Source organism: Garra rufa, chromosome 21 (genome assembly GCF_049309525.1).
Source record: "Garra rufa chromosome 21, GarRuf1.0, whole genome shotgun sequence".
In the NCBI taxonomy this organism is placed as follows: domain Eukaryota; kingdom Metazoa; phylum Chordata; class Actinopteri; order Cypriniformes; family Cyprinidae; genus Garra; species Garra rufa.
Window position 1 is genome coordinate 32,702,839 of NC_133381.1, and position 26,485 is coordinate 32,729,323.

At 37.5% G+C, this 26,485-nt stretch overlaps 2 protein-coding genes and 1 long non-coding RNA gene across 3 annotated transcripts; 1 reads left to right on the forward strand and 2 right to left on the reverse strand.

The window, feature by feature from the left end:
• Nucleotides 1-8,847: 8,847 nt before the first annotated feature.
• nkx2.1 (NK2 homeobox 1) lies at nucleotides 8,848-11,620 on the reverse strand. The gene is made up of 2 exons (XM_073827323.1): nucleotides 10,529-11,620; nucleotides 8,848-10,079 (listed from the first exon to the last, which is right to left on the reverse strand). The coding sequence occupies exons 1-2, from the start codon at nucleotides 10,893-10,895 to the stop codon at nucleotides 9,406-9,408; spliced, it is 1,041 nt and encodes a 346-aa protein (XP_073683424.1). The 5' UTR covers nucleotides 10,896-11,620; the 3' UTR covers nucleotides 8,848-9,405.
• A 4,531-nt stretch (nucleotides 11,621-16,151) lies between these two features.
• Nucleotides 16,152-17,944, reverse strand: nkx2.9 (NK2 transcription factor related, locus 9 (Drosophila)). Its single transcript, XM_073827576.1, has 2 exons — nucleotides 17,118-17,944; nucleotides 16,152-16,988 (listed from the first exon to the last, which is right to left on the reverse strand). Exons 1-2 carry the CDS (start codon nucleotides 17,266-17,268, stop codon nucleotides 16,465-16,467), a joined length of 675 nt encoding a protein of 224 aa, XP_073683677.1. The 5' UTR covers nucleotides 17,269-17,944; the 3' UTR covers nucleotides 16,152-16,464.
• A 60-nt stretch (nucleotides 17,945-18,004) lies between these two features.
• LOC141296362 (uncharacterized) lies at nucleotides 18,005-21,473 on the forward strand. Its single transcript, XR_012341239.1, has 3 exons — nucleotides 18,005-19,404; nucleotides 19,755-19,857; nucleotides 20,743-21,473. It is a non-coding gene; the product is annotated as an uncharacterized lncRNA (long non-coding RNA).
• Nucleotides 21,474-26,485: the final 5,012 nt, after the last annotated feature.

Sequence of the window (26,485 nt, forward strand, 5' to 3'; positions counted from 1 at the left end):
AGTTTTACTATAAGTCTAATTCTTCATTTACTCAACCTCATGCTGTTCTAAGACTATACGATTTTCTTCTGTGGAACACAAAATATTTTTCCATATAATGAAAGTCGAAGGAGTTCATTGTTGTTTTGTACTTTTATATATAATATATATGTGACCTCGGACCACAAAACCAGTCATAAGAGTCAATTTTTTTTAAATACATCATCTGAAGCTGAATAAATAAGCTTTCAATTGATGCATGGTTTGTTAGAATAGGAAAATATTTGGCCGAGATACAACCATTTAAATATCTGAAATCTGAGGGTGCAAAAAAATCTAAATACTGAGAAAAATCATCTTTAAATTTGTCTAAACTAAGTTCTTAGCAATGCATATTACTAATCAAAGATTAGTTTTGATATATTTACTGTATGAAATGTACAAAATATCTTCATGGAACATGATCTTTACTTAATATCCTAATGATTTTTGGCATAAATGAAAAATCCATCATTTTGACCCATGCTACAAATATCCCCATTCTACTTAAGACTGGTTTTGTGGTCCAGGGTCACATATATTATATATTTCTTCAAAATCATTTAGGTTTCGAACAGCTTGAAGGTGATTAAATGATGACAGAACTGGTCTTTTGCAGTGAACTGTCTCTTTAAGTCAGACTGGTGCTGTAAAATACTGTAAAACCACTAAATTAATGAAAAGTAGTTGTGAATGTCCATCTTATCTGACAATTTTGTGACTGAATATCCTAAAATGGGATAGTCTGAAATAAATGGAAATATCTCAAATACTCAACATACTTATGAACAAAAGCATTCACATCTATGATATCTATGCTCTTTTCTATTCCAGACTGATTGAAGTCATTCTAATTCATAAATGCATTTTGTTGCCACCATGAATCCACCCCATGCAGACTTTTTTTTTCCTGGAAAGAACAGCCGTGCAATCATGTGGATGATTTTAGCTTTAACCCCTTTCATTTACCATTCATCAGATAAACTTCAGCGTGTCACTATACATAGCTCATGTCAAGTATGCTTACTCAAAATGGCTCTCAATCGGCAGTCGATTTGGCAAAGATCTTCTTATAATATGAAAGAGCTGATTCAAACTTACACGTGTTCACTGCCAAACTGGTGTATCTGAAGGTGTCTGAAGTGTTTGTTGTCTTAGCGGGCAGAGGAACTTCATTAGCCGAGTCAGGGAGCCCTTTCCATTTCTTGTTTTGGATACATATTTGGTGCCACGGGTACCATGCCAGCAGTGTGATGCAGAAAGGAAAACGCAATGTCATCCTCAATTCATGGTTGATGATATCTCAACCTTGGCACATTTGTCTTCTTTAATCTGACACCTTTATTTCAGGTGGTGAAGCCTCTACTTACAGGCTGGCGATATAAAAAAATGAAACTTGACATCCTGGTATCTTTGGTATGCCTACTTTGAAGGTTGCTTTTTGGGGGTGGGCTAAAATCTCCTAAAATTAATAAGCCACATAATGGGAAATCTGCCTGTGGACGGTCGCTATTAAGCTAACGCATTATGCTGTCATTCTCTGCCTTTGAAAACGATGGAGCAACAAACAACTGTTGTTGTCCCTGCGGCAGCATCCCGGTTAAATTAGCTGTAATGAACATGTAATTGCTGGGAATAGACTGAGCGGACCCGAAGCAAACAAGGTTTCTAATTGATTTGCATTTCTCTTTTTTGTGAGCAGTCGCTCATTGTCCGAGAGCGCTATTGATCGGCTACTGTGTATCGCCCCGCATGTGTTTCCCTTCATTAACTGATAACGGGTTACTGATGACTCCCATCCCGGCTCTAATGTGGCTTAACGCCTACTTTGTTCCCGTGTCATGTCGGAGGGCAGCCTGGAATAATGAGTAAGTGGGTGGGCTGTGTTTGGGGCTATCGGCTGGGGAGGCGTTTAGTCTGCCGGTGCAAGGAGATCACTGGAGGGGTTAAAAAAGCAGCACCTCTTAGGTCTGGATTACTTTTAACTGCTGCACAGCATGGGCCCGTCCTCCATTTTAACCAACGACCTGAAGCGTTCGCTTGGGCTCGGTTGGCGATACAAAGTCCAAACTAAAACTGAAATCTAAACAAAATTAAAATCATTTTTGTTTTATGCGGTGACCATGCGCACACAAAAGAAATGTCTGAACTGCTGCAGTTTTTTTTTATTGGGGTTTTTCAACGAGTTATTATGAATTGCCGAAAAAATGTCAACATTAGCAGTAGCCTACAAATTAATTTACCAATCCCTAACAATAAACAATAAATAAAGAAACAGTAGGCTAAATTATAAATGTATTTGGATTATTTTAAAATCGTTCCACAGAGAATCTAACATCATGAGTTAACTGCGGCAAGGAAACATTCCCTGAAATACAAAGGCAAGTTGACTTGGGGTAGTGTTGGTGCGTCTTTGAGACTGGTAAAATAGGCCTGAATGTATGTGATTTGTATTGTGCATATATAGCTTTCCCCGGAAACCGAACAACCAGTCACAGAAATTCTAATCGCCACAGACGTTTACCCTGATTTTCTTTGCCATAGAATTGTAAATTGAGCATAGAAATGATAAATGATACGCCATACGTGCAATTGGCTGCGTAATACAATGGTCACACAACGGCGGGCCGCTGCGCTCACAGAGAGAATTGCATGTTAGCTAATTGTTAATTTGGGCGACTCGCGCTGGCTAATTATGGCGGCACCGCCAAGCCATTTGCATGATGGACTTGCCACCTGCCTCGACGCATGACAGCCCGCAGCCTGGGCAAACTATATAATTACTGAACAGTGGTGGGGCAATTTTTGACTGCCGTCCCTTTGTGTGTCATGAATTCTTCCTAATGACATATTTTAGAAAGGGGCAAATAGCATCCCTCCTTCCGGTTCTACAGAGAGAGAAAAAACATCTCAACAGGTCTTAATGTTTAAGCCACTGCACTCCCGTATAGGCCAATTCTTCACAGTTGTGCGGTAAACTCATTGTATTCCTCAGACTCTAGGGTCGGCCGTATTTAGGCCTGACATGACAACATGCAATGTTTTTTACTGTATACTCGCTTAAAAGTCTAATGGAAACTATTAAGGAATGTAGTTTCCATAAAACATTCCATAAAATTATATTGAAATGTGCTTGTTTTACTCATTTAATAGCCAATGTTCCAAATGTAGGCTACATTAAGTGATATTGATTTTATTCTTTTACTTTTTTAGAAAATTATTTAGAATGCTTCTTTAGTTCTATTCATACACTCTTAAAAAAGGTTGCAAAGGGTGTTTTTGCAGGAATGCCATAGAAGAACCATTTTTGGTTCCATTGAACAATTCCTTAAATAGCCATTTCGAAGAACATCTACAAAATCCTTTTCGACTATAAGAAACCTTTTCTGCAAGTCTCCAAGGATGTTCAAGGTTCTTCATAGAATCATTGATGGCAAAACAAGAATCTTTTTTTAAGAGTGTATGTGACGTTAGATTGCATGCTGAATAGGGCCTGGTACACAAAAACTGTAAAAAAAAATGAAAACGCGGACCCGTTGACCCTTCAACTAGTTCGCCTAAAAATTCAGATTCACGTTACATAATATTTTAAGTGAATAAAACCAGTTAATTTAGATGTTACTGACATCACATTTTTACTAAACATCACTGTATGTAATTCAGTTCAGTGCATCTGCAATTCAACTGAATTAGCTTATTATGATAATGTTAATAGGCTATATAAAAATATTGAATTTTGAGTCTCTCGCTTCTGTAATTGCTTTTATACTCTTTTCTTTTATTTACATTATCTAGATCGATTGGTCCTAAAAATGGTTGCTGGCGGTGACTGCAGACTAACGATTTCGCTAGATCCGCTATGTTAAATATTGATGCCGTTTTAATAGTTTTTGTTGTACCCCGCTTAAGCAATCAGATAGTGTTTAAGTGACAAAAAGTTGATCAAAATAGCAGTGGGGTGAGGTGATTACATGTTATTTAGCGGGTGAGGAAGTGTTAACACGGTTAGTGATGGTTCGTTGATCACCAAAGGACTCCCGCTGGTACAGTACAAGACTGCGCTAGAGCGCCTCTTGTCTGCTCAGAATTTCATTATTGAGTCATGACCCAAGCCACTCCGACATTGCAGAACATTAAAATAAAATCCTTATTCTCAGAAGCTTATTATTTCGAGAGACGAGACTTGTCGAAAGACACTTTTGCACACAAAAACTCTCACAGAAAGAAAACCGTGCAAAAACATGGTTTCATATTATATTGTAAGCAATTCTGTTTTTATTTGAATGCCATTTAGCAGAAATATTTAATGCATGACACCTCAGTCTTATAGTATGTGGGTTTTCCTCAAGATAAAAGCAAAATAAAACAAATGACCAAATGGTCATTATCCGGGTGATTCATCAATTTAATATCTTTCCCGACAACTAACAAGAAATGAGGTATTTTCTTTTCGGAGCATTTCTGCAGTTCATGCTAATTTGCCTCAGTGTAAATTTGACCATTTAAATCGTAGGATTCTAAAAGACACTGCCATTACAAAAGTAATTTTCTTTGAGGAGAAACAAAATAAAAAAAACTGTAAAGAAATGGGAAGGTATGAAAATGCAGTTTTTATTCATTGGATGGGAAAGGCTCCATTCACATAAGGCTGAATGCGCTGCATTTCACTGGTGCCACAATTACACTGAAAGGTCAAGTATTACTGCATCTTGTGTTCCGCGCTGCATGCTAAGTATTTCTTCTTGCAAATGACCCTCGTCTGCGTGCGCAGCACAATGGCCTCAAGAAGCAGATAAATGCTGGACAATTAAATATATTTTTGCTACTAGTTGACAATAAGAATTACTAAAGGGGGTGATTGCAGTTAATGTGTAATTGTGCCATTTGTCATGCACATACTCAGATGAACCTGGTCTAAGAATGAAGTGTTGGAAGTCGTACACGAAAAGCAGTCTTGCTCATCTTAATTTCTTTTTCTTACTTTGCTTTTACAAAACCCATTTAGGATGTATTTAGATTAAACACGGAAGATGAGGTATACATGCTAAAGTTGGAGTTTTTTACACGAAGAGTCTTTTTTAAAGACTCAAGTAATTCAGTACAGAAGTACCGACTAGAAGAGATTTTTTTGTGGCTGTATAACTGTAAACGATCAAGACTTTATAATATAACTGAATGCCAAATTTGATCTCAGTTTTGAATTGTTAAGCGTTTTTTGCAAAACATTTTTTATTCCCCGCATATCTTGCGCTGGTGTGTTTCAAGAATAAAGTTTGAATAGGTCTATTTAAATAATAGAATCATGTTCGGTCATTTGAATAGACTTTTGGGCCTGACTTTGTTGTACTCTCCAGTTTATGATTTCATTTAAAACTACCTTTTACGTTATGCTTCTGCTATTTTACGTTAAAACTGTTGTTTTCGGAAATAAAGTTATTTTAAAAAATAGTTTACATGGGGATGCTGGTGGAAGAAACTTCAGCACCCCGGACAGCTCCAGAGCAAATGACATAATGCGAACTAAAAATACTACATTATGTGGGCAAATCATTACATAATCTCACTTTTCGATGGGTGGCCGAAACAGGTTTGTTTTGTATGTACATTTTTACAGTCAGCGGTGTAAACAATAGATGGTCGCTTGAATAAAAACAATTGACATGATTATTGGTTATTGGTGTAAGCATAAAGACTTATTTGTTCTGACACTTAACTGATGTTTACATTTGCGTTGTACGGGAAATCGACATGTTTCTTTTAATAGGACATTGATGTTAAATCCATCTAATGAGTAATAATCAATTAATAACATCATTGTATGACATATATGAATAATGCCAAATATGTATGCTTATTTTATAAGCATGGTTTATCTGTAAGATTCAACACAGTCTATAAATGTAGAAAGTGTAAATCAACCCCTTTCTTCGAACTACAAAGTAGTAGAATAAGCAAGGAACGAACCTCAGAAACCCTAACTCTAATATGATTGCGTTGAGATTGGGGTCTAATTGCAGGGAGGTGACTGGGACCTTTGCACCCAAAGCCTTGAGGACAGTCCGCAGTTGTGCAACGTGTGTTGAGTGAGAGTGATGAGAGCATACACGCTTCCAACAAGTCATTTTCAACAGCTACAAGCTCCACACAAAGACCACACACCGAGCCTCAGACATGTTAATGTAATCTGGAGTCTTTCAGAGGAGCTCTAACAAAACGAATCCCCGAAATCCTAATAGACTCTTTCGGCGCCGGTAGATTGCTGTAGAAAATGATTGAATTTGCACAACAGATAAAAGAGAAAATCTTACTTGCCTATAAAATGAACATTTATTTTATGTATGTGGTTAATCAATTTATCCAGCCTTGCGATGTAAGTACGCACGGTTAGGATAGCATCCTCAAACATTTGTCTACTGAAGGTCATTAACATTGCAGTGGCGTGGCATATAAATAGGCATACTTTTAATGTTCTCTCTTTGTAAATTAAAGTAGGCCTAAACTTTAAAAATAGTATATGTTGTCACGATAAACGTGAGAAACATGTCTTTTAAAAAACGAATACCATTTTGTTTAGGTTGGGTGAAAAATATCACATTAAAATATCCTAGTATTCGTCCATTGATCTTGTATTTTTAGACACATTGCTTAGAGTTTTAGGTGGAGGTTACATATAATTGAGTATCAGTGCAAGTAAAAGAAGCATCTGTAGGCCTTGGAAAGTATAATTTCGGACATAATCGACAAAATGATCTGTTGATTTAACGACCCTTCACAGAAAAGAAGAGCGCCATTACAATCAGTGAGTCATTAAAACGCGCGCCCCACTGCCCGCTTATTGGCGCTGGAGCTTCACATAAATACCTTCATCAGTTGAAGGTTTACTACATGCAGAGGGTTTTATTTGCGATTAAAAGGTACAAAAACCCAGGCGAGAACAACACCAGGGCCATACCGAGCATTTGGCCTAATGGCCTAGTTGTGCATGTTTTGCTTTGCATCGATAGTTAAATCAGAGCAGCTATAGCTGTTGGAGCGTAATAGCCTATAACATTTTTCTCCAGAAATAACCGAGAGTTATACACACTAACAAACTCTGGTTTGTCCAGCAAAAAGAAACTTGGTCAATAAAATTACTGAACACAGTTATGATCCATCACACCGCTGGGGTTAATCGCAGGCCCCTAGAGTCTTGTTCTAGATGTATTATTGTAGTCAATTTAGCAAATATGTATTTTGTTGTTGTTGTTGTTGTTGTTGTTGCAATTATAACGGCAAGAGAACAGTGTGATTATGTCATAAAAACAACGATATCGATTGTTTTGAAAAAAGTTTTAAAATATTTTAAAAAACAAAACAAAGCTAAAACTTTTATCATTTAAAAAAATTGAAAAGTGAAATAAATACTTTGCCTTCACATAAACGATAATTATGGTCCCCAAATCTGCATGCCGTAGGCTACCATTTCTTGTGATCACGCAGGCAAGAAAAAGAATTCTATAAAAGAGTTTATAAATCACAGAAGTCCAAAATGTTATTAAATAAAGAAAGTCATGCCCACCAAAAAATGAAGGAATAAATAGGATACTATTCAATAAAGAATAGAAACTCAATGACATGCGACCTTTTAGTCCACCACTAATTCCTGTGTGTAGCAAATACTTTGTAGCTTTTTTCCATTTGTAGGCTATACAATTTAAATGTATTTTTATTTGATTCTAAACTGGCTAGAAAGTGTAATAAAAATGTCTTTATCATATTTAATAGAAATATTTCTGTATGTAGACAACTTTTCTTTTTCTTACTTAGCACTAGCAAGTCCCACATACACAGAGAAACCCACGGCACGGACTTTGAAACGTTCTAGCAGCCACCTCAGTCAATCTCACCGCGCCCCTCAGATGTTTACGGTCTTTATCAATACGTAAACACGGTGGCATTTGATTTTACCTCTGATCTTCACAAACACGGTATTGATGGACGGCGCTCTGATAAGTGTGTTTATTTCGTCTTGCAACGTTATTTAGGAGAATGCTGCTGTTTGTACAGCGATGTGATTGATAAGTTTGCTTTTAGGAGCGTTTGTTTGATGTGAGTTTCTCTCAAGGAGTGGAGACCTCACCTGCACTGACTCATTCTGTTACTACAAAGAACATGCTCCAAAAAGAAATCTCTACAAAACATTTTTTTCTCTTCGAAAAAGTCATAGACTATAATGTATCTAATAGGCTAAACACAATTAGCTTGGGATCGAAAAAGAGATTGTTGGAATTAGCTTCTGTATTCAAATATGAAATATTTGTATGTTTTATGTAAGCATTTAATTGCTTTGTACAAAATGTACAAAACGTATGCTTTTTTGCGCGTAAATAGATCCCGGTTTTTATACACTACGCAGAATTAACTTCTAACAAATTTAGGGTACTAATATTTGATGGTTGTTGCGACACACAGAAAATACATTACTATTTGCAGAATGAAAACTTTACTATGAGGCCTGTGATGCAGAAATCCAGCTCCACAAACCTGTCACACTGAAGAGAGATCTAATACAAACAGTAGAAATTCTAGATTTCAAACAATGGGCGACTGGAGCAAAAATCCTTCTAATGCGCATCCAGAAAGCTTGTACAAATTTAATAACTAATCGTGTGGAAGCTTAATGACTTTTAAACTAGTTTCCTTAAAGAAAAAAAAAAATTAAACAGGTCAGGTCCCACTTTAAGCACCGCCGAGTGATTGATTCATACACCCAAATTTAAAACAAACGTATTGTTAGGCTATTGTTATTATTGTCATAATTTATTAATATGATTGTATGACTGCGTTTAAGTCAAATATCTATATAAGTTACAAGAAAATTAAACGTACAAATAACAATGAAACTGAAAAAACATGTGACCCTTAATATCGATAAAAATTTTGTACAATATACATATCGCTAAAAACTATGTAATCAGTCCAAACCTTTTACAGAAATATACACGCTACGTTTTACAGTGAAATCTATAAGAAATCATGAAAGTTATTTAGCAGTCTAACTGTGAGGGGAGATGTCTTCATTGTCGGGACATTTTTTTTAAAATCCAACAGGATGACAGAATATTTGATTTTAGTGTTTAAATCAGTCTCCATTTAAAATCTAGTGTATATAAATAATTCCATCTTCTTAATGGTGTTTTGGCGCTCATCCTCAAAATAAAAGATTCGATACCTTTGACATTTGGCAATCCTCGTGTTGCTTGTAGCCTTGTCATGTCTCCCTCCAGAAAGGAGACAATGATTTCAGAGCGCAACCACTGTTCTCATGGTCTTTTTTTTTTGAGCAGAGTACACAGATTATCTGCATCCACCTGTCATTTTGTTATTGTGTTATTGTCTGTTCCGATGTCACCATGTCCTGCCGTAAAGCAGAGCGGAGCACGGCAAGGCAGCTCCATACTCGGACCCGGAAGAGTTCAGGTGTGACAGGCCGGATACCTGGGTTTGGAGAGACGGGGGGCTTGCAGCATGTTGACCCAGATCTGGGGACTGGCCGGCGCTGCCTACCTGCTGACTTTGATGCTGGCCCATTGAAGAAGTGTTATTGGACATAATCATGACGTTTCCCCCCTGGTGATGGTGGTTTTGTACACCAGCGTTGGGTGTATGGCTGCTGCCCTGGCATGGTTTTCCGTCTTTCACCAACACTGGTACGGCCACCCGCCGTGGGGACTGTTGCTGCTGCTGACAGGAGCCATTGTCTTGTTGCATTTGCTGCTGGGACACTTTGTCCTTGGCCTGCCTTTTCATTTTATATCGGTGGTTCTGAAACCAAATTTTAACTTGAGTCGGAGTCAAGTGGATCATGCTGGCCAGATGTTCCCTTTCCGGCGCGGAGAGGTACTTCTGCTGCTTGAACCGTCGCTCAAGCTCGTACACCTGCGCCTGGGAAAAGAGTACTCGTCTCTTCCTGCGAGGCGTGCTGGTCAGCGGACCCATGCCTTTGCCAACATCCGCCAGTGAACTCAGCGTGCTCATACTGCCCATATTCATGCCAGACGAGGAGCCCATAAAACGAGAGACTGCAAAAAGAAGAGTCCTGTTTAGCTTCGTAATTTAGCAACAACAAACACAAACAGTGCTGGTTCAGTATTACATATTATGACTACAGAAAATACACACGCTCTTTAGCCCAGCAAAGTGAGCGAATGCATAGCCTAGCGATTGTGCACAATTACGCAATCGTCTCTTGTTCAAATTCATAGTTTTGGACAAACATTGGAAGTGCAGCTAAGAGGCTGTTAGTTGTTGCAGTTTGTTTGAGTTTAGATAAAACACCTGGCACGTTTAACGTGCGGCTGGTATAACATAATTCCCCTTAATGCTGTCAAAAGCCCCGGGTTCACTTGGACACTTTGCAAGCAAATTGTAGAACATTGCAGCTGACATTTTAACATATTTTAAAATAGCTACGATGCAGAATTCACAAACAGTTCTTGCAAATACAAGAGAAAGTGTCAATCTCACGTACTTGTCGAGAAGCGTGGGTCGGGATTCGTTCCGTACCAGCTGGTGGCCGTCGTGCTGCCTCTCATGCCGTCTTGATAGGCCGGCAGGTCGCTCATGTTGCCCAAATTCCCGTTACAGTAGCCCCCCATGGCTGTATGTGACAGCTGGGAGACTCCAGCTGCAGTCATGTGGTAGGCAGCGGGTACTGTTCCATTGTGGCCCATGTGGTGCTGCTGCATCGCCGCTTGCGTGACTTGGGGTTGTCTGTACGAGGCAAGAGGAGCCCCCAAGTTGTTCCCCTCCATACTCACTTTTTTGTAGCTCTCTTCAAGAGGACTTAAGATATCGGATACAGAAAAAGGAGTCGTATGCTTAGGGCTCATCGACATTGTTCTGTGTTGGAAAGGGAGAAATTAGAAGGCAAGGCAATCTCTCCTTCTTTTTTTTGGCCAGCTCCTCTGTTCCTGTTGTTTCACCGTCGCTGCAGCAGGATGGAAACGTATGAGTGTGCACTGGAGTCCGCCTTAATTGGTTTGAGTGGGAGCTCGAAGCTGACTTTCGTTTGTTTTAGCTTGGTGCCAGGTTTAAGGCTTCCATCAGAGGCGGGGCATCAGCAGCCAGGGCAACAATACAAAGCAGCGCTATCATCTGTGCACCCACGCACAATTTCTATTACGCGGTCTTCAACTACCCATGCCTTCCCCCAACCACGAAAACATTTAAGCATGTAACAACACCTGTGCGTAAATTTAATTCGTCCAAATAGTACATGTTCCGCGCGAGGCTGTTTATGTCGCGGCGAGGACGGCAAGGAACACGGCAAAGGATGAAATATTGACAGCTGGAGTGATGTTTATAAGGGCCCCTTGATGTGAGTGCATATGCGGACTTCAGACTTTGAGAACCACTCAGTTTCAGAAAAAAAGCTTGAGTTGAACTACTGACTTTTAATGGCCACAAGAGGCTTCTGGTGATTGCAGGCGTGTTTGTATTATGCTCCATCGTACTCAAACATGCAAAGGGCCCTTGCGACGACTCAGGAACACTGACTGACAAATAAATAAATACATATGCGCGTGTTAAGAGGCCAAGTAAATGATTAAACCCCTTTCCGTTTGATATTATTGGACATAGGCAGCGAGCGCCTCGTCCAAATTCCCATCCACTCGGCTGAGACGCGCAACTGAGGAAAATGAACTCGGGAGGACGAGAGGCTCTCAGGTAAAGTTAACGACGCTGAAATAGCCTGAGTAAGTCCTGAAGTAACTCCGCGTAAGTTCAATAATGCATTGCTTACCAGTGCGCATCGTCCCGACGCCCTAGGTGTTCTCCAGTATAACTGGACAGAGAAACAGTTTTACACAATCGAATATGGATATCTATATATAGAATTGGATAGTAAACTTAACGAAATCGGTTTTGAGAAATTTGTTTTACAAAACAGATTGTCATTTCATACAATTCTTTATTATCATAAATAATAACAACACCAATAATAATACTAATAGTAATTATTATTATTATTTTCATAATGTTTCTATTTTAACAAATATAAAAATTACATTTAGCTATTTGCAAAATTCAACGCGATGCCTTATGCAACTACTCTCTAATATTCTAACATCTAACTGTTACAACTAATAGTTAAACAATTAACATTTTTTTCTTATCCGGTTAGGATATAGCAGTTGGTGTGGCGCTATATTAATTTATTTACAATAGCATTAGTTTAGCGTGTCAAATTTAAAACTGCTAGTAAAATGTAAAAATACATTTTTGGACACTAGTAGTTAATGTCTTTTGATTAAAACAATAACTTGAACGCAGGCAACTCTCAAGAGAGTGGGGGTAAGATCCACCAGCAGACTGAAATATTTATATTTCAATTAATATTATGTAAACTTTCGTTTTTCTGCGTTTCTGCGTCTTCTCTAAACGCCGTAACCTACAACTAAACAAAATGTAACTGCAAGTAAAAAAAAAAAAGAGAGCAAATATTAGGGAACCACTGATCTTATGGTCCTTAGCGGTCAGGTATTACAAAGACTCTTTATGATTTAAGACTAGTTTATTATTATGTCGATATGTAATAGAGTTAAGGCTAAATAAACATCAGCGTTTTTCTCTTTGCAAAGATACCATGCTATTTATTTTTCGAGTGTCTACAGTAGCTCATTCAAAGAGCCAAAAATTAGTCGGTGACTGATTATAAGTATAAAATCAGGGGATACAAATTCAGGTGCGTTTTTAATTGCACTGCATTTTTTTAAATATTTGCTACCGGAATTCAAATGTCACCTTCAGAAAATGGCAAATTTCTTTACATTATGTAGCTATTTCTTTGCGATCTTATGAAACACTTCAAGTGTTAATATGAAATAAGCTGTCCTGAAGGGCCGGGAACTCAGAAAAAAGGTCAACCCATGCATATATTTAATTTATCCTATGCCTAATAAATCTAATAAAACACAAACTGCATTTACGGCACAATAATAACAAAGACCAAAAGATATTCATGACGCTGAATAACATAACATGTTATAAGCCATTAGAATGAACCAACAAACGTTTATCAGAAGGGAATACAGCGTCTTCTGCTGGTCACTGTCTGAATATTTGACAAGACGGAAAAGCTTTTTGTTCGAGTGTGCGTAGACTGATCATTTTTAGTTTTAATAAATGCCACACAACACATTAGAAACTTTTTACCGTTTCAAAAAAAAAAAGTTCACTCGTAACATTATATTTTTAGCCATACATAATATCAAGTGTTTTCATCTTTGGCCAGTACTCAAACTTTATAGACCGATTGTCACCATTTAAAGCGTAATGAAATTTTACCTTCCTTAAACTAGAAGAAAACTATGCATTTTTCTAGTTTGAAGTCAGCACAGGTGGGCGTAGTTTGTGCACCAGTGATGATAATCGCGCATGCAATTAAAGCAATTAGTGTCAAAACTATGGGGCGTCCAACGTTGCTTTCAAGGTGTTCGGCCTACTTGATCCAGTTTACAAAAGGCTCTCTTAATTATCTTAATCAGGCTCACTCCTCTCTACTGGAGTACGGCTATCATGGCCAATTAACGGCAATTAGTAGTATGCTTTGTCTTTTTTTTTTAATATATCTTTTTCTATTGACAGTCCAGACAATTATGTTTACCGCTACCTGGGTGGCCAATATTTTCAATATGCATATATGCTTATGCATACATACATATAGATTAGCTGTGCCATAATTTATCCAAAGGAATATTATATTATATTATATTATATTATATTATATTATATTATATTATATTATATTATATTATATTATATTATAGATGGCTTATTCTTCCTTATGTGTTTTATTGAACGTTTGTTTACGGTGGGACGGAAGTGATGTTGACACTCATCATAAATATTGACAGCAGAGTACACAAACTTTAGACTTCACGGTGCTATTGTGACATCTAGTGGAGAGTGGCAACCATGCCGTTTGTACAGGGACATCATGTGAGAGACGTGCATGGGAATATTCGTTTCCCTCTTAGCCCAATCAGATCAAGCCCACCACAGGAAGCTGTTAACCTCAAGGTGGCAGAGTGGCACCGTTTACAGCCAGACAACCGAAACGGTGGACATTACATGTTGGTGAAGTCACGGCTTTTTTTTTTTTTTTTTGTTTCACTGTGTATTTAACTAGTGAAATTAGACGACACACAGTCGTGTCTATGAAGAGTTATTCTAAAAGCAGAATGATAACAATAGTTCATAATAATTCATTTCAAGCTTTACTTTCTTTATCATGTCTTGACAAATAATAACAAAACAAAGAACAAAAACGTTCGCTTCTGCAAGATTATATGTGACCCTGAACCACAAAACCAGTCATAAAGGTAATTATTTTAAAATTGAGATTTATAAATCATCTGAATAAATAAGCTTTCCATTGATGTATGGTTTGTTAGGATATGACAATATTTGGCCGAGATACAGCCTATTTGAAAATCTGGAATCTGAGGGTGCAAATTTCTCAAAATATTGAGAAAATCGTCTTTAAGTTGTACAAATAAAGTTCTTAGCAATGCATATTACTAATCAGAAAATACGTTTTGATATATTTACAGTAGGAAATTTACTAAATATCGTCATGGAACATGATCTTCACTTAATATCCTAATGATGTTTTGGCATAAAAGAAAAATCGATAATTTTGACTCATACAATGTGTGTTTGGCTATTGCTACAAATTTACCCATGCTACTTAAGACTGGTTTTGTGGTCCAGGGTCACATATAGTATAACTTTAATTGATTTAGGCCTATCTGGTGTGGTCAAATAATCAGTTTTTGTTACAAGCATTTATGTCATTTCATTTTATTTCGGTGTATAGTGAAAGGTTAATGATTAATCGAAGCACATGATTCAAATCTTTAATCAAGAAACAATTAGGTAGGCCTACTTTAGAGAAAAACATAAATTCATAAGCGCAATTGTTGTTTTCTGTGTTACTACCAAGTTGTTGTGGCCATGTCTCGCCATAAACCAGCGGAGACCTCTAAAAGCCTGTCTTTGTCACTCCCAAAACCCAACGACATTTAAAACTCCATTGTCTTGTTAAAGCCCATAAATTTGTCACCCGGGACTGATTAAACATCACGAGAATTGAGACGCTGCGGATTTTGTCTAGGTCCCTTTGGGAACCACACAATGGTCCTTTCAGAGGACGACACAAAAAAGTGTTTTAGGGAAGACGTAGAGAAGAGAGCGCTGCGGTCAGTCCCCTCCATATGTAGTACAAGGTGGCCTGAGAGAGGGGACAAAAGGCCAGGTGACAAGGATGATACTAACTGGGTCGCTGAATTAATTGGGACAAGCTCGGGATTGAGAAAGCAAGAGAAAACACGCCTCTTTCATTAATGTTACGACAATGATCACCCACTTTTAAAATATGGAACGGACAGTGAGTTGCCTGAACTTTCAGAGTCACACTGCCATTTGTCACAATTTAATTTTTAGGTGTTTTGGGGTAACAATTTTAAGAATATTTAACAATTCTGTTTTCTTATTTAGTCACATAAGCTTAAACCAACACTCAAATAGGCTACGCTTAAAAACAAATAAAAACGCTTGTAATAATATTGCGTATCCTGTAGACGACGATAAAAAAAGAATGTGAAAATTTCAGAATTTCGCCAGAATCAACAACCATTGTGCATCCTACATGTCTTGTTCAGTGTTTACCTATGTCTTAAATTAGGGGATCTTTCTTTGAGATGGTTATTTTGTCTTCTCTGTTGGGTCAAAGTGGACGTCTTAACATTACAAAAGCCACTCATCTCTTGCTGTGCGCCAATTCTCATACTCTTTTTCAGTTCAGTCTGAGATCTTTTGTACAAACAGTATGTAACAATCGCAGGGATTAACAAAAAGTGAACGAATTAAAAAAAATTGTGGCATAAAAACCTTCTTAGAGGAAATTACATATTTTAAAATCCAAAGGAGTGGTTTTAAGATGAATACTTAGTATAATGTTTATAATCCAACAACAATTTGAACAATTCAAACAACTATACATTTCTAAAAATGCATTTTTTTATTCTCAGTTTTTGTAATACACAATAAAAAACGAAAACGCTTACATACTTGAAGATGATGCAATTTTACCAAATTATGACACTACATTATTCACAATATAAAACATAAAAAAATTTCTTACTGATATATAAACATTTGGTTTAGAAAAAATACAAACAGTTCAACAATACACTATCTACAACATCAATTAATTCACAAAACTCTCACAAATGCAACTGGCCAAAACTAAATAGATCATATCATATGTGCAAACAGCATTTATTATTTATCTGAGAGTTCCTACTTTAATAGACCTAACACTTTATGTAATAAAAAAGAATCCATGCGCTGTCCTTTGGGGTAAGTCCCGAAAATAGTTCGTGTGGTCCCAAGTGAGTCTCACCAAACACAGAAGTGGTGACGGGAGGCCGCTGTGTTGGTAAAGTGCTGGAATGTGGGGAAAAGCGCAAAAGGCGACTGTTGCTGTAAAGACTGGAATCCTTGAACGCTGAAGGGTGATGATGGTACTGTTGGTGGAACGATGCAGCTTCCTTTTTCCGCATCGATAGTGCAGTTCTGATACGGTTTGCCATCTCGAACCAAAATGGGCACCACGACTCTGCGCAGAACCGGAGGCTGATTGAGGTCCTGAGCGCACTCTATCCGCGCTCTCTTCATTTTGTATCGGTGGTTTTGGAACCAGATCTTCACTTGCGTGGGCGTGAGGCGTAGCAGGTGCGCCAGCTGCTCTCGTTCCGGAGCGGACAGGTACCGCTGCAGACGAAAGCGTCTCTCTAGTTCATAGGTCTGAGCTTTGGAGAATAACACGCGACGCTTCTTCCGCTTTTCATGCTCGGTATCCACTGAAAGCACATCAGGATCGGTGGAGTCTGGTGAAGCCTCAAGGTTGCTATCATCTGACGCTAAAGAGAAAAAAAAGATGATAAGCCTTAATACATCTATCCTCTGAGAACTCTATGCGTATGTATGTGCTTTACAGTTACCAATTAAAACTTTCTTAAAATAGGCTGGAAAATGTTTTAAGAACTTACATATATGTCCTCTGTCGTTTTCAGTCCAGGATGAGTAAGGTGAGACGGAGAAGGGGTCCACTGAAGAATGGTGCGCGATGCTCTCCGTGTCATTTTCTGGCAAATCCAAAATACTTCTCACAGTGAAACTGAACTTGTTAGAAATAGCCATCTGTAGAGCTGGACTGTTCTTAGTTCCAGACTGGGTGTCGGTCTTGAAGAGCTATCCTCGGTCGCTCAGTGCTGAAGTGATGTGTGAGTTCTCAAGACGCGCATCCAAGTGACAATGTGTACACTGATGTCGCGGTGTTTATATAAACAGCACTTGGTGGCTGCTTTGAGGCCTCTCCTCCTTATGGGTTCTAAGTACCTCAATGACTCGTGTACTTAAATCCCTGTAATGGTAGGTGTGAACTCGGCAAAGAATAGCCCGTTACTTTCACAATGATGGAGGGTAACACTCTTCATCATTACTGATTCGTCAGAATTCGTGAAAAGTGGGAAAGAGATAATGGTAATTGTTGAGGCTGAATCACGTCTTGGGTGGCAAGTGACAACAAGAGCCCTCCCTTCTTGTCCCCCGCTCAAATAACATATCGGATATTTGCATACAAAGTGATCCATTAGCGTCCCAGAGTTGGTTTTCCTAATTCGTTTATTGGGGTATTGTCGTTTATTGCAGGTGTTTTTGCACAAACACGGGTTAAATGTGCACTCTCTCAGTGTAGTGGGGTGATAATGAAATTTATATATTCGTGGTTAATAGAAAAGTAGCTTGCCCTATGTATACTTTCAATTTCTTTTTGAAATGAAAAAGGATGTTTCCTTACGGCTATATCACCATTGATATTTATACTTTTATATCAGTTCTGTTTAACTTACACTCTAAAAAGTGCTGGGTTATTTTTGTAAACACATTGCTGGGTTAATTGTGCTGGGTCAAAATGTTGGGTTGTTTGAGGCACTGTAAACACACAGTTGGGTTGATCATGCTGGGTCAAATGGACTATAAGGGGTTCTTTCACTATGAACACCTGGGTTGGGTTATTTTGACCCAACCGGTTTGTTTATTTTTTTCACTTCATCGAACATTCTGGATTCTTATCGTCTTGTCGCCAGGCGGTCACGCACCTCGCAGCAAGCAGGATTATAAGGTAAATTAATAATATGATTATATAATTATTTACCTTTACTTTTAATAAGTTGTGTTTTAGAGCGTACTGATTTCACTGTTTAATGCAATATTTGATATGTCGCTGTGCGGGGTTGGCATTTTATTCCGTGAATGACGAACGTTGTAACTTAAGCAGCCTAGCGATGTACTTTTTTGCCTCAACAATCGCTTTATTGTTATATAAAGTGTGTGTGTGTGTGTGTGTGTGTGTGTGTGTGTGTGTGTGTGTGTGTGTGTGTGTGTGTGTGTGTGTGTGTGTGTGTAGTGTTATTTGTATAATTTACAGTATACATATGGCCTTTATTTTAACGCCTTATGGAAAGAGTACGTAGGTCAGAAATACGGGGGTAAGTTCCTTTACTGTCTGCATACTGTATTGCTTTGTAATGTTTTGTCAAAATTAGATCATTTCATACAAAAATTGATCTTTTAAGGGCATATTTTTCAAGTAAATGTTTGCGACGTGCCGAATCCAACGATAGATCCATATGTTTTATGTTGAGCATTTTCGCGGTTTTTTCCTTGAGGTAACTTATCTGCATTAGCTAAAACGCTATGTCCCTTACTTTAATAATGTTAAACCACAATATGACTGGTATGTACTATTTTTTATTACTTAAATGTAATGTTGTCTTAGCTACAGTATGTAAAGTTAGACTTAATCTCTCGTGGTGTATGTGGCCGTTCACATGTCGCGTTTTTTGCGCACTGAAGTTCGTTATTATACGCTCATAATGGAAGCTCATTTTTTCCAGGCGCGGGACATGGTTGCTTAGCAACGGCAGACGCCATGGGAGAGCAAGCTGCGTTTTTGGAAAGAAAGCGACGCGTCTTGCGTTTTCACGCGTTTTTAGGCGCAGCATGTGAACGGCCCCTTAAGGGGGTGTGAAGGTGTGAACACACCGTTACTCTTCCTCTATTTTAGTGAATGCCTGTGTTGCATTACAAACTAAGAGACCAGTATAAACCTTAAACTTATTGAACCACATTTGTTTTTCAGATTTGATCAGATTTCACAAGACTTTAGGAAGCTATATTCAGAGGCAGACTTTTTGAAGACTGGGCTACAGTTGCAGACCTAATTCTTGCCAGTGCTCAGTGAGGTGCATTCAGAGCTGGGTGACATGACTTAAGGTAAGCTTTTTCTTATAATATGTCAATCTATAAAACAACATGCAACTGTATTTGACACACATCAACTGGTAAATACAATGGTACAGTAACACTTAACTAGTTGTTTATTAACTTGTATATTGGCTGTTAATTAGTACTTATGAAGCACATACTGATGCCTTATTCTGCATGAGCATATTCTACATCCCTGAATCTGACCCCATACCTAAACTTAATCTGCAGTAGTTGAATGAGGGTGGGAATTAATTTGCATTATTTAAAGGAATGAAGAAATCTTCATATGAAAGTGTTTCAGTTTGTTTTGATTATAAAATATGGTTCACAGTTTGCATATTATTCCTATGGTTTAGATGCTAAAGGGGAAAGTGGTTTCAAAGTCCTGCCCACTCTGGAGAAAAGGTCTTCAGACCCACAACCACGGAATCCCGGAGGCCATTCATTGACGTACAACCTGTAAGTTTTGTTTTACGTTTTCTGCTCTAATAAGGGTGTATGTATATATATAAACACAGTGGTGGCCAAAATTATTATAACAGTTGTATTTTCACCAGCTAAAAAATGATTTTAAGTCAGTGTTTTTTATCTTTTGCTGTAGTGTGTCAGTGAGAAATATCAGTTTACATTGGCACAACAGCCAATCCTCCACACAGAGATCTGATCTCATCATCATCCAGTCTGTCTGGAATGACATGAAGAAACAGAACAAACTGAGACTAAATCCAGAAGAACTGTGACAACGTCCCCAAGATGCTTCAAGAGACCTACCTGCAAAGCTACCTGAAAAACTATGTGCAAGTGCACCTAGTGTAGGGCAAAAGCTGCTTTAAACACAAAAGGACGGTCAAACCAAATGTTGATTTAATTTAGTTAATCAAGGTTAATTGATTAAGAACATTTATTTATGACATTATTTTTGACAGCGTCATTTTATGACATTTTTAGACAAGTGCTTAAAACTTTTAACAGTATTGTAGCTTTGCAGTTAGGTCTCTTGGAGCATCTTGGTGACGCTTTCACAGTTCTTCTGGATGATGATGAGATCAGATCCTGTGTGGAGCACAGAACAAAAATGTCACTGGATTATCACAATTAATGGCAAAATGAATGGAAATGTAAAGCGATATTTCCTACTGACACACTACAGCAAAAGATAGAAATCACTGACTTAAAACCTTATTTAGCTTGTGAAAATACTAGTTTTCTAATAATTTTGACCACAACTGTATGAAAAGTTGAGAAGTAAAATGAGCATTTATTTCATGCCTCTGTGTTTATGTTCATAAAATACACTTAACTTAAAATGTAATGTTGCAAGACTAAATTCCGTATAATTAACAGGTGGGGACCATCATGGTGGATTTGAGCCTTGGGATGAGACAACAACATTTCTAGACCTTCGCCATTGTTCCAGGCCATGCCATTGAAGCGGACTTGTTGCCTGGGAATTTCTCCAGCTTGCAGTATATCATATTGATGGACATAAGTCTTCATGTGTGAAGTTTTTTTTTTGGCCACTTGAAACATGTTTTAAATTGTAAGAATTGTCTGGTGGACTCTTTGTTTGGCTTAGTTTTAATGGCACAATGTTTGGAATGATTCTAATGTGGTAATAATTCATTTTTGAGTGTTCTGCTGCTGCAATGTTGACATAAAGAATATGAATATAGTGTGCCTAGTTTACAGTTTTGTGTTTAAAAGAAACTGATCTACTAAAAACAAAATGTGACAAAATGTGTGACAGCTACACCTATTTGAAAACTGTATTAAAAAGAAATATGAAAACTCATTAAAATGACATTTACATATTCATTTTTTTGTGTTGTGTAACTGTATTACAGAAAAACAATAATAATTTTACATTCTTTTGTGATTTATATATTATTATTGGTAAATATAAAGGTAGCAAGGCAATTAGACAATAAATAACCCAATATTTTGGTAGTTTTTAACCCAGCAACACAGTTAATCTGACCCACTGGTTGGGTCAAATAAACAACCCAGCATTTTGGGTCAAATGATTTAACCCAGCACTTGGGTCAAAACAACCCAACGCGTGTTCTGTCCCATAGTTACCCAGCAGCTGGGTTATGGTTGGGTTATTTTTTAACCCAGCACTTTTTAGAGTGTAGCAGGTCGTTTAATAAATGTAAACTATTTACAGAATAAAAAACTTCAATTAGGCAAAAGATCCAGACATCAAGATCCAGAGATCAAGCAGACAGTAATATTTCGTTATGGACTATTGCTTACTCCGGCACCTCACCACTAAGTGCACTAGGCATATCATTGGGTTCGAATGATTCCCGAGACTGCCTAGCCTTAGAGCGCGCTCTGGATGACTGCATAGACCCTCCCAAACAGAGTGGGTATCCGTTCTCGTCTAGTCGTCCTGGGTGGTCGGGCGAAAAAAGGAACACAAATACATGCCAACCAGCGACCGGGAACAAAAGAGGGAAATGTAGCCCCGCGTCCGAAACCCGTTGGAAGCATTTGTTCCAGTCAAGATTTTGCATTTGTTCAGTCCTGAAATAATGCTTGATTGACGCCCCCGCACAATGTCCTTTAACTTTCTCGAATAAATCCGTGCTTGTTTCTTGTTGTCATGGTTTTGAATAGAGCCGAACGGGATCTGGGCAACTATCTACTGCTACACGTCTAGCTGCTTACGTCTATACTGAATTATTAGTTATGCGTATTCAAACGGAATTAAAAGACTTTTCGTTTCCATAAAACTTCAAGCTGTCTCCCGATTAATCAAAGGCTTTTAAAATAAAATTGAATGTATTTAAAATACAACATTTCTTCTAATTATAAAATTTTTTACAAAAAGTCTTCCGATGACTCGGATTGACAGATTTTTTTTTTTTTAGAGATTTTAACAGGCTAATGATTATTTTCGATTCGAAATAGCGTTTGCCGGTTAGTAACGTATCGACCTTAACCTGTATAAAAGTGAGTTAAAATGTTTGCCAAGCTCTTGGAATTTAGACACACGCTCTCAAAGAATAAATAAAGCCCCGTGTAGGCACACAGTTTAGTTTCTAATGACCTCTCGTATCTCCTTAATCTATTAGACACCCACGGATAGAAGTATGCTTGAGGAAAAGTGTGCACTCTCAAATACCCAAGAGCTCTTCAGTGTCAAATATTTACCCTTGTTGTTTGACTTCTCAAACCCAAGGAGTCAGACAACAGGAATTAGAGAATAATCTACAGAAATAAACACTTCCGCGTGAAAAGCAACCAACCAAAATGAATTTTTTATGAGATTTAAATATGGATAACTACAAATTGCAATAATTTAACTCAACAAAACTTATTTAAAATCATAAAACTCTAAAACTTCGGTAAGTCTGTAACAATCTGTACAACACCTGCAACGCTTTGAGCATCTTCGCTGATTTTCACTGTTAAGAAAAAGCTAACTGTGCTCTGAATTTTAGCATCCTATTATTGTCAAGTGTTTGTTACTGGGGATGCTTGATCTAAAAATATAAACATACACACTGAAACTGTTTTAACAGCGTTTTTACGTTTAACTACCTGTTATTTAATATAAATAGGCTATATTAGTTTAACAAGTGTTATTTTAATTGTCAAGGCAGAAATAGACCCTTAAACTAACAGCATAAAACAAAACAATTTGCCCCAAACATACTGCCATGTTAATACGTAGTTCATCCAGATATTAAAATACTTTTATCATTTACTCACTCATGTTATTCCAAACCTGTATGACTTACTTTCAACTGTAGAACACAAGATATTTTGAGAAACGAGTGTTTACCCAAACAATAAAAGTTATAGTAAGTAAAACCAACATATAGGCTATACTTCCAAAAATGTTTGTGTGCCATAGAAAAAAGAAACTCGGATTTGCAACAACATGAGGGCGAGTTAAATGATGACAGAATTTTCATTTTTGAGTGAACTCTCAATTTAAGCCACAAATTTAAACACTTATGAACATGAAGTGTCGGTCTTCATACAGATAACACACACCTGAAAAAAAAAAAAAACATTTAGAACAGTATAAAAAAAGAAAAAAAAATCTAAATCTAAAAACATAAATATTTATGCCATTAAATGAAATTAAGTTCTCAGATTTTTAACTGTGGATTAAATGTACTCCGGATAACCTTTGTCATGCTTATAAAATCTAATAAACTTAGTTTATAGACTACTTTCCCAAACCAGCAGCAGGTAGATCATTTGTTATCATGAACATAGAGCTATCAGATGCAAATGGTGTTTAACTAAAGCCAAATCTTTGTCCAATATGTCCTGAAGTTTGTCCCCCCAACATGAAAACGGCTTGAACATGCTGTATTGTTGAGCCGTTGAACTTTATTAAACATCTTTGAATTAGAAGAAACAACTACTGAAAACAGACCAAAATATTGATGACTCATCCTGATCTAGTCTTTGGTCCAAAGAAATGTTATCTTAGACTGAGAACATCTCTCCTTGTAAAGGAGACTTTCTACTTTTCGGTAGGCTAGTTTTCGTAGAACTAGAGTTCAAATTAAATGTGCGGTATACCTGAGCTAAGTCTTAGTTTCAGCCAGGACTATATTTGTGACGTGACACAGTTAGTCTTTTAGTTTTTGTTTTTCAGTTTCAGGCCTTGGAATAGAACTCCATACTGTAGTTTAAATGAAAGCTTCCAGAGATGGATCTAATAGCTACTAGATGTAAACAGGGCTTTAGACAGAAAAGCCATGACATGTAAGCAATCAGTCTGTGGTTATTTTGTTCGTACTTTCATTTCTAGTATGGGGTCATCTGAGCGAGATTGAAAAATATTTAAATAATGGCGCAAATTTCTCAAAACTTTTAACATTAGACTATCTGCAAATGTCACTGACCTTGCAAAATTGCTTAAATCCAGTGACGGTTTCATCTTCGTAGCCAATTTGGCTTGCTCAGTCAGGGCTTAAAAGATAATTTGGCTAATATTCAGAAAATATCTATCTGCACCGCAAGGAGGAAGCACCGTGGAAGCATCCTGAGATTTAAGATAGGCTACACATGCATCCTATGCAGACTTAAACAACTTTATTAAGATTTATTATGATCATTTTAATTAAACAAGAGTGAACTGAACAACTAAGCGCACACAGGTAGGTATTGCACTTGTGCAAATAGAGCGCTTGGGTGAGCAAAGACATCCCATTTCGCAAATAAATCTTGCTTCTATTCTTCTGTCCTTAAATCAAGTGGAGAAAAGGCGGATGCACCCAGTTAACAGACACTGGGCGGTCCGTGGGCGAGTCGTCTGGGGCTTACACGAAGTGGCTAGCATTGCAAATCATAACCTAGTTTATAGCTGTGACAGGTTATTAAAAAAAGATATATATATATAAGGCGAGTCCTAATATAGCCTACGTCTTGCCCAAAATTTCTGTTTCAATAGGAACTAATAAAATTAATTTATAAAACAAATCGTTTTCATAATAATTTATGAGCACACTGGTTTCTGCATAAATCGTTAAGCACCGAAAAAGGTTACACGTCAAACGATTTGGCCTGTATAACTTGGATAACGATGACCCAGCCAATCGATGCAGAGCACTTAAAAATCTACATGTTTTGGAACATTTTATGAAACTGATGGATCACAACTTTTAAGATGTTCTCTTCGTGCGAGATTAAGAACCTTCGTTCATTTCCCCATCCATTCTTCTCAATATGAAAACAACAAAAATCGCTCAGTCTGAAAGTCACTGTCTCTTCATGGTGTGATGAAAGGCCAGTGTCTTTTACTACTTGCCTTACATATCTCTGCGATAGTAGTTTGTCCGAATAGGTGCTAGAGTAGTGGTAGAATAAAAACCTGTTAATTAGTTGCCCGTAAATTTGCTTTATACGGTGAAAAACGATGTAATTCAACCAGACAATGCACGTACTTTTACGGTTTCTTGTAATACGAATCGCCTGTTGGGGGTGCTCCAGGACCAGGATTGGGAAACACTGTTGCTGACATAAGTGGGACCTTCTGTGGTCTTCTACTGTAGCCTAGATCAAACACGACAATAAGACGTATTGAACAGTAAGAGATGTTCTTTTGTATAACCCTGGGGTAAGGCATGATGAGTTCAGTTTTTAGTTTCAACCCTTTTTGTTGCTTGCTTGTGTAATACAAGTATATTTGCTTGTATAATTTTACATTTTTAATTATGTAAACAGTTTAGAAATTACAGCAGGGAGAATTCGGGTACGGTGGACCACTTAGTTTACTAAATAGCAAACCCATTACTGTCCTCAAATAAGTAGCAAAACAGATCTGAAATATGTGGTCTGATTAAAAGTGTCTTGTACTCTTTCTGCTACTTAAATCAACACAGTTTTAGTTGTATGTAAAGTTGATAAATTTCTCTATGCACGATAAACTGTTTTTGTGTGCAATGCTAACATACAGTTAAGATGAACAGGCATTGTTCAGCACTGTCCTGTGCGCAGGACCAATATTCTTTTTCTTATCCACGTACTAGCGAAAAATAAACAGCAGAGGGAGCTACTTCCCCATCATTGTCTCACCCTGGAGATGTTAAACGGAACCGCATTAAATGCTTGCAATGGAACGTTTTCCTATGCGACAATGAAGAGGTTTAATAAAGTAGAAATTGAAGCATGGCATCTGAGTTTTTTGAAGAATGTTAAAATTACACCACAATACCTCTGAAATGTGAATTCAAAATAATAACTGACATACTGCTTGATGATCTCAGTGGTACAAACGCAAAAAAGTTAAAAATTAAAATCAATAAATAAGGAAGTACAACATTTAAAAAATTTGACAGTAGTACGGGCCTACGGCATTTTCATCAGCTGAATTAAACAGTTGTGTACAATCTGTCGTAAACATATATATCTGAAATATAGAATGAAAACGTTCGTGTTCATTTTTGATGTATCCTAAAAAATAGGTTGGAATGTAATCTTTAATGATAATCAAACACAGATGGAGAAACTAAAAGCTGTCGATATGATCGATGCCTAAAACCATCGTAAATATTGTTGGTTTTGTCCCTCTAAATCCCGAACTGGCCCCAAAACACCCATCGTTAATCTGCAAAAG